Genomic DNA, 9,460 nt, shown 5'->3' with positions numbered 1-9,460 from the left:
CGAATATGAAATACTTGGTGGGCCCTTAAACACTGTTAGGATCTTTGGATGTCGCCCTTGTCAGACAAAGCCTGGAGGTGTTACCCCATTTCCATCTATTTAGAGTGCTGGGAAGAGGTTGAAACAGCCCTGTGTTTACAGTAAACTTTAGGGAAAAATGCTGAGTGCTACTGAACTGCTCTTCACCCACTTATTAGTATCTACTTCCCCCACCCCACCCCACACCAGCCATCAATAGCTGGAGTCTTAATTAAACAAGCAGATGCAAGAGTGTCAATCATACGCAGAGACATGATTGTAACAGTCTAATATACAACGTTCTGCTGGGCATTTTGTTCCCCTGACATTACTGTCAGGAGCTCTGGAGGAGAAATCACGTGAAAGAAATGCAGACGCAAACAAGGTAATCCACCACATTATAGCACATTTTATCTTCAGTTGTAGGTGTTTCCATGTTTCGTTTTAAATTGTTATAGTATATTTTAGTATAAATCTGTTCTGTTTATTTATTTATTTTGTGAGGCAAGCAAAAAATCACTGTAGTCTACTTGTACCATGACAATAAAGGAATATTTCCCTCCAAAAATAAAAATTCTGTCACCATTTACTCCCTCATGTTGTTTCAGACCTGTTTGAAGTTCTTTTCTTCTGCTGAAAACAAATGAAAATATTTTGAGGAATGTGGGTAACCAATCCATTTCTGGTCCTTATTGACCAGATCCATATCTATGCAACTGTTGGGTTACTAACATTCTTCAAAATATCTTGCTTTATGTTCAGCAAAAGAAAAAAAGTTTACACAACATTTTTATTTTTAGGTAAACCATCCCTTTAATCCAACTTAAAGTGAAACAAAAATATATATATATTTATAAACACACATGAAAATAAAAATGTAATAAATAGCTTCTGAATAAATAAATAAAAAAATCATTCATATATAAATAATAGTCCTGTAAAAATTGATTCATCACATCTAATATATATTTATATACTAAAAATTATGACCAATAAGTTATGATAACATATTGGTAACATTGCTTAAACTCATTACTATTTTACATTACTCAAATCAAAATAAGTTAAGGAATTTTCAACTTTTTAAAAAAGTTATACAATATTCATCTCATTTTTAAAGTTTAATGTAATGCAATTTAAGTTGAAATTGATTGTACTTAAAAATTTAAGCTCGAATTGAGAAATAAATGTTAAGTGGTCTCAATTTTTTCCAGAGATGCACTCTAAAAAATGTTGGGTTAAAAACAACCCAAGGTGGGTTAAAATGGGCAAACCCAGAAATTGGGTTGTTTGAATGGGTCCATTCAATGGGTTCAAACAACCCAATTTCTGGGTTTGTCCATTTTCATTGGGTTGTTTGTAACCCAGTATTTTTAATGTGTGTGTGTGTGTGTGTGTGTGTGTGTGTGTGTGTGTGTGTGTATATATATATATATATATATATATATATATATATATATATATATATATATATATATATATATATATATATATATATATTATTGTGTGTGTATGCACACATTATATTTATTTCGTTAGATGCAATTAATCATGATTAATCGATTTGACAGCACTAAAAAAATCAACAAGAAATATAATAAATAACAAATGTTTAAAAAAATCAATATGTAAGAAATGTATTTATGATATATTGAAAAGGGTCAAAATAACAAACAAATATTAACTCGCCTTTCTTTATCATTTATATGAGAAAGTGGTTAAAAAGCCTGAATTATGCATGAATTTCAGGCCTTAAATCAAAAGCCTCTTGTCGAAAGGAGAGAGCTCAATTCCCACTTCTCCGCAGGATTTTGCTTTGCCTGCGTGGTGTCTTTGTCAAAAGCAGTTGTATGTTATCTGAGTAACAGAAACAGCCCTGGTAATCCTTTATGTGGCAGGACGCATAACTGTTCAAACTCCCCTGATAGTCGGTGTGGGGGTTCACGGCGATCCATTGTCATCGAGCAGCAGCTCACACGGAGTTACCATTGGATTCTTTGTAATGTGGCCTGAGTTTTTTGCATGACCATGAGGTCAATCTGCTTGAATTGCTGCGCTTGGTAAGGGGCCTATAGGTTTTCAATGAGGTCTGTATTTCACTCACTTTCAACTGTTATGCTCCCTGCCTATATCTTTGTACTCAGTTTTAGTGTGTGCTGAGAGCAGCTGAAGGTGTGATGTTATTTTATTTGGGGCTAGACTAATTAGACCACATCTCTAAGAGTTTCATCCAGCTAATGATATTACCAGCCAAGACTAATTTAAGTGGGAGCCTTTCTATAAACGGCACTAAAGAACATCCAATCGGAGGACAGAAAGAGACTCGAAAGCCATTTACTGATGAGAGAGGGTAGCAGAATGAGTGAACTTTTTTATTGCTTTTTCCCCTCTAATCCATAAGAATGGGAACAAACAGGGCAGCTGCTAATAATAATTACATTTGCGGTGTTCTCACAGCCGTCACAAACATAGATCCTCTGTGGCCATAGCGGAGGGAAAGAGAGTGTATGTTCGGGAAAGGCTTTGTCAAAAGCATGTATGATTTCCTTTAATAGTTCTAGAGGCCCAGACACAGATTCATTAGTGATTCCTGTAAGGTCCATCATGTCAGGAGGGTTAACAGGAAGAGCGTCGGCCCTTAGGTACGGCAGTGGCTGCTCAAGGCCACACAGAGAGCTTTACTCACATCTGTCTCTATCTGTTCTCACTTTGCACCTCTTTCAGCCTGTTTCTCATCTCATAGCATTTCCAATACCTCCCTGAATGAGTAGTTCTTTCAAGCACACACTCACAACATTTATATTAGTGTCTTAAACATGTATACGAATGATTCTTCAACTAGGAAACATTTTCTAAAATGATCATTTTCGTTTTAAAGAATGAATTAGCCTATATTTGCTTCAAACATGACGCTTGTATTACCGTATGAAGATGTTTATGTGTTCTCACCCTTTGAAGGGTTGCGCTTCATACAGATGTATTCAGACACCAACATTTTCTCACATTATCACAGTTTATTCGCTATATTTTAGAAAATTGTAATAAAATATGACAAGAACTCAGAGTTAAACTGTTAAAATAGATCATGTCAGATAACTTTGATAATGGACTACAATCAACCAATCAGCTGTCAGCTGTTAAATTTAAGCACACCAAGATAACACCAATTTAGTTCAACCAATGACCAAGCAATGCTTCGTTTTGTTCAGTCTGAGGTGGAAAAGGTCCCATTAGCAGTTAAAGAAAAAAACACTTCAGCAAAACATGGTCAGGTTAAAGTGTCTGAATAATTTTGGTCCCAAATATTTATACATTTTACTGGTAATTCACTGTACGAATAACTTTTGCGTATAATATGTCACAGATTACTTTATTTTGCTCTCCTCACTTACATAAATGAACTATAATGTCCTGAACCCACTAGTAAAAACCTGGTGATACCTGGTGTCTGAATACTTTTTGGTTTGACTGTACAACTTTTTATTGTGTTCCCATCATTGAATTTAAAATTTAATGAATTAAACAAACAGCTCGTAGACATACTTTATTACTAGAAAAAAAATTAAATAACTTATTCATTAAAGTATTGGGTTCTATATAGAACTGCACTGAACCGTTTTTTCTAAGATTGTAATGCATATTTGCCAGAATCACTCTATTTTGGGCTTGTCATCTATAATTCAAAACATATTTTTTGTGAATATACATATAAATAAACATATACACAAAATAAACATGTTTGTAGGCTAAATATAGTTGTCACTATATTTTGAAGACCAGAATTAATTTTAAAATGTCTACATCATAAGAATAGGTTTGTTTTTATTTGAGAATTTAAGTTCAGAAACAATCCAATTGTATTGTATTATATATATATATATATATATATATATATATATATATATATATATATATATATATATATATATATATATATTTGGAGTATATGACCAGCTGATTAGTCAAGGCGATCGGTCTAACGTTTTGTATAAAATTAGACCATGATACAGTTATGAACAGTCTTAAAGAAAGAAAAAAACATTTGATGACTAATTGTAAAACTTAGCAGTTTATGCAACCAGCCCACCGGTCATAACTTTTGAAGTCAGTTACATAAAAAGGTTGGTCTAAATTGAACCCGAATATTTAAGACTGATTAGCCCTAACTATTTGCTAGTTGGTCGTGTGAATTGAAGTGTTCAGAAATTCTTATAGTGTAAGAACCATTCAAATTTGAGTTCAGTACTACTCACATGCATGTGCCTCACTCATCAGCGCATAAAACTGATGTCTGTTTTTCTCAGGCAATGAGTTCCTGGAGGACCTGGAGAAAGACGAGCTTCTGAGGAATCCTCACCCGCAGTGATGTGATTAAGGTCAAATGGACTCTTACTCCATCTTCTGGTGAAATGCAAAACTGCTGACAGACCAGAAAATTTGAAAATCCCACATTTTATTCTTACTCTCTATGATTTTATTATACGACATAGCTAAATTCGTATTTAAGGTGGTTGGCTAATTATCAGCTGAAAATGTCGCATACAGGTTTGTGGCATTTTCAGCTGGTAACTAGCAAAACCACCTTAAATAGGGTGAATGCAGGCAAAGTGGGCCACATTTTGTTAACGTATAACTTGCCTAGTTTTATTTTATTTTATCTTTATTACTTATGTTAACGTTAAAGTTGGTATTTTTACCTTTTTTATTATAATTATTTTTTATTTTGATGGATGCCATAGCCTACTTACATAACCTTGATCTATTTTTGATTGAAATGCTTGCTTCGAGTTTTGTCCCTACGTGGGACCCGTATCAACTTAGTTAATCCAAAATGGCGACCACCACATTTGGAAACGTGAGTTATTCTTTAACGAAATCATTTTTTCCTCATTTGATCTAGATGTGATGTAATGGGATTAGTATAATATAGTTTAATCGTCGTTTTGCAATGGAACTCTGTTACTTCGTGGATAAATAGCAAGATGTGGTCAAACTCACTTTGGCTAACCTGATAACGTTAAGTTAGCCTTTATGATCTCTATTCTCTGTCAAATAGTTAAATGATGTAGTTTGTCTTTTGCAGGATGTTATTGGCAATGACCTTCCCACTGCCGTGTGTCTACTTAACAGTCTCACAGAACAGGTCTGTAATGTCACAAAACATGAATATTGTGATTTAGCTGGACAGCATCACAATTGGATATAATACAGAGATATGAGAAGAATATGGAGATGATGTGATGATGATTATCGACACTAATATATTTTCAGGTTGCTTCAGTAACAAGTCATGTCCGGGACTTGATAAAGAAAGTCAGAGAGAAAGCTTATCAGACTTCTAAGGTAGGACTATTCCCATAGTATTAAAACACACACACACACACACACACACACACACACACACACACACACACACACACACACACACACACACAATGCTTATGACATTTCGTTTGCTTTTTTTGCTATAGGGTTTGTCTTTTCTGGACTTAAGATATCATCTGTTACTATTTTATTTGCAAGACATCACTCATTTGATCAGTTTAAAGACAGAAGGAGAAAGTCTGAAGGACAACAGCGCCATCCAAAGGCTGGTCACCATAAGGACGGTACGACAAAATGTGATGAAAAGGATTTTTTCTAATTCTGTTTATTTGCTGGGACATTATTTCCTAATCATATATAACAAATCAAGTGTTATCAGTTTTCCGAATTATGTCCATCTACGATAATGCAACAAACTACTACATGCTTTAATAAAGAACCCAACTTTATTTTTGTCCCCTGCCTTGGCTAATTTCTGATTCTGGTGCATAATGAAACTTCACCTAGTGTTTGCATTAGGTCACATGTTATAAACCAGTATACTGCATTATACTACAATATACGTATGCAGATTACCTTACCTACACTGTGCCTATGCTAAAAGTGTTTTTTCTCCCTTTTCTCTTTGTGGTATAGGTTTTGGAGAAGATGCGTCCCTTAGATCAAAAGCTCAAGTATCAGATTGATAAATTAGTGCGGACTGCAGTGACCGGCAGCATTGGTAAGTCTTCTGATGTTTTTGTCATTGAATGCACATATTCACCCCAAAATGACATAAATTTCATTTATGTCATTATGCCAAATTTCATTTCATTTTTTAGACTCACACTAATGTCGTTTTCTTCACCCGTAAGACCTCCATTCATCTTCGGAACACAGCTTAAGATATTTTATATTTATTCCAAGAGCGTATCTAAGTGTAGGCACACTATACTGTCCATGTCCAGAAAGGGAATAAAAACATCATCACAGTAATCCATATGTGACATCAGTTAGTTAATTAGAATCTCTTGAAGCATCGAAAATACATTTTGGTCCAAAAATAACAAAAACTACGACTTAATTCAGCATTGTCTTCTCTTCCGTGTTTGTTTTCAAACCTCAAATGAAGATTCAAATGGTCATGAATCTTTTAGAATTAACGTTCTAATTAACTAACTGATGTCTCATATGGACTACTTTGATGATGTTTTTATTCCCTTTCTGGATATGGACAGTATAGTGTGCCTACACATAGATACGCTGTCGGAGTCGGACTAAATATAAAATATCTTAAACTGTGTTCTGAAGATGAACGGAGGTCTTACGGGTGAGGAACGACATTAGGCTGAGTCATTAATGACATCAATTTCATTTTTGGGTGAACTAAACCTTTAATAACACTGAACTAACTACAAGTTTACTGACTTGAATGATGCGATTTCTTCCAGCTGAAAATGACCCGCTACACTTTCGCCCGAATCCTCAGAATCTGGTCAGCAAGGTAAAGCTCTCATTATGTAATATAATGTATATTATGTAGTTTTAATGTTATATAATTAATTATTAATATATACAGTACTGGTGAGAATTTTGGAAACATTACTATTTTTAATGTTTTTGAAAGAAGACTCTTACGCTCATCAACCCTGCTTTTATTTGATCAAAAATAATGAAAAAACTAATATTGTTAAATGTCACTGCAATTTAAAATAATGGTTTTCTATTTTAATATATATGCAAATATAATTTTTTCCAGTGAAGCTGAATTTTCAGCAGTCTTCAGTGTCACACGATCCTTCAGAAATCATATATTTTAAAATATATTAATATAGAAAACTCTTATTTTAAATTGTGACAATATTTCATTATTTGAATGTTTTCCCCCCTGTGTTTTTGATCAAATTAATGCAGGCTTGATGTGCATAAGAGTCTTCGTTTTTTGAAAACGTATGCCTGGCCCAAAAAAATTTGCTGTTTGAATTTAAATAGGGAAATGCTTAAGTCTATGATTGGATCATTATTACTGAGATTATTATATTTCTAGCATGTTATATGGTTGGCATAACAGCACTGCATTTACGTCACAATTTGAGCCTGATGAATTTTGACATGATCATCCTGGAATATGGCCATAATGCCTCACTACAAAACATGTAGTGTTTAAGAAATGAGAAGCTACACACTCCATCAATTAGGGTAAGAAGAACTGTTGCCAAACATATGACATAAATAATCAATCATCACTGTAATAATGATCCAATTATAGATTCTTAAGCATTTGCTATTTAAATACAAACAGTGACTTTTTTGGCTGGGCAATGTATAATATATATAAAATTGTATTTAAAATTGCTGAATTACTTCCACAGCTCAGTGAATCTGAGAATTCAGATGATGAGGGTGAAGAAGGAAAAACAAAAGGGGGAAAAGAGCCTTCAGCCGGCCGGAGATATGTACCTCCTCGAATTGCTCCAATGCATTATGGTAAGTCCTTTCATTTTGTAGCAGTTCTCTTTATCTTTATGATTCAGATGTAGAGACATGATTGCAGTTAATACTCATTGCAAACCCTCCGCTGTCCATTCATAGATGGGGACATGACGGAAACAGACCGGCAGAAGGAGCGCATTGATAAACAGAAGAGAGCGGCACTCCGCAGCTCTGTGATCCAGGAGCTCCGGCAGCAATACAGCGACGCTCCGGAGGAGATCAGAGACCGCAGAGACTTCCAGACCGAACGGGAAAGCCGAGAGGAGCAGAACAGGTACGTGATGTGGAGAATCTAGATGATATATAGTATTTTGAACCTCGTTTCAGGTTTTCGATTACTTTAAATACATTAGTTTATTATGTATATTAAGCGCTTGATAATCTTTGAGATGTTTTTTTCCTGATACTTTTGGAAAATATTTTATAAAAGGAAAAACTACGAGGAGTCCATGATGGTCCGTCTCAGTATGACACGGGAGCAGAGGCTCAGGAAGAGAGGGATGATGGGAATGGCGTCACAGCTGAGTAACATCACACGATTCGGTGACATCACAGTTCTGACAGGGGGAGAAGCACAGGTGAGCTGGACACTGGCATCATGGGCAGTTCTGCATATATTTCAAAAATTCCAGTTGTCACTGTGGTGACAAATTGCAGTATGTGTATTTCTATAACAACTGATATCCACTGATTTATAAGGAAGCTTGTTTCTGCCACAGGAAAAAAAACAAAAAATTGTTTTTCTATAAAGTTGCAGTTCCGAATTATAAACTCATAATTGTGATATAAACTCACAATTCTGAGAAAAAAGTTCAGATCCTTAGTTTTAGATAAGTTTTTTTTAACGTATTTTCTCTCTTCATAGGATATTGGTAATTCAAAACCTAAGAAAAAGAAGAAAACAATTAAGAAAAGTAAAAAGAAAAGTAAGTATTTGTTACGTATGTTATATAAGTGTTTCAAGAATATAAGCTCTGTTACATATTAACACATATTTTATCTTTTCAGTTTTCAGAAAGCACAAGTAAACCTCTGAAAGTCTAAGATGAATTTCAACTTTTTTTTTAATTTTCTTCAGAATTCTAAATGAATTTGTTTGGAAAAGTTGCCTTCCATTAACAAAATGGTGTATTGAAATGTGTGTGGTGCTTTTTATGTAGTTTTGGTTAATGCTAAATATTGATCAGATTACCTTGATTAGCATAACCAAGTGCATATTTTTTTCCATGTGCATTCAGTTGTAAGACATTCTTGTAAAAATGATGGTCACTAGGATCTTAATGTTTAGTCAATAATTTCAGATTTACTTGAATATAATTTCAATTATTGTGCTGATTGAAAGAAACGTTTAAACCCATGTAGACTCATCACTTTTTTGCTCTTTTTTAATGTGTTTTGTCTCTTCCAAATCACAAGATTATATTAAATGTGGTCAAGTCAAACCATGTGTGCCGAAAGTATATTCCTTTCAGATGAGACATTGGGGCCTGTGGCAAGCCTGTTAGTTTAAATTTGAAAACTACAGTAGTCAGCTTTATTTATAAAGCAGTTTATACAATACAGATTACTTCGAAGCAGCTTTACAGTGATAACAGGAAAAATATTTCATAATGCAGTTTATTTCAGGTATACAGCAGCTCTAAAA

At 34.2% G+C, this 9,460-nt stretch overlaps 1 protein-coding gene across 1 annotated transcript; it reads left to right on the top strand.

Moving 5' to 3' along the window:
* Positions 1-4,805: 4,805 nt before the first annotated feature.
* Positions 4,806-9,260, top strand: ngdn (neuroguidin, EIF4E binding protein). Its single transcript, XM_067434826.1, has 11 exons — positions 4,806-4,873; positions 5,102-5,161; positions 5,290-5,361; positions 5,490-5,627; positions 5,980-6,064; positions 6,774-6,826; positions 7,695-7,809; positions 7,915-8,089; positions 8,246-8,393; positions 8,681-8,741; positions 8,824-9,260. The coding sequence occupies exons 1-11, from the start codon at positions 4,850-4,852 to the stop codon at positions 8,841-8,843; spliced, it is 951 nt and encodes a 316-aa protein (XP_067290927.1). The 5' UTR covers positions 4,806-4,849; the 3' UTR covers positions 8,844-9,260.
* The last annotated feature ends 200 nt before the right edge of the window (positions 9,261-9,460 follow it).

The sequence above is a fragment of the Pseudorasbora parva genome, chromosome 24 (genome assembly GCF_024679245.1).
Source record: "Pseudorasbora parva isolate DD20220531a chromosome 24, ASM2467924v1, whole genome shotgun sequence".
NCBI lineage: Eukaryota > Metazoa > Chordata > Actinopteri > Cypriniformes > Gobionidae > Pseudorasbora > Pseudorasbora parva.
The sequence above is the reverse complement of the archived record's forward strand: the minus strand, read 5'-3'. Positions and strand labels throughout refer to the sequence as shown.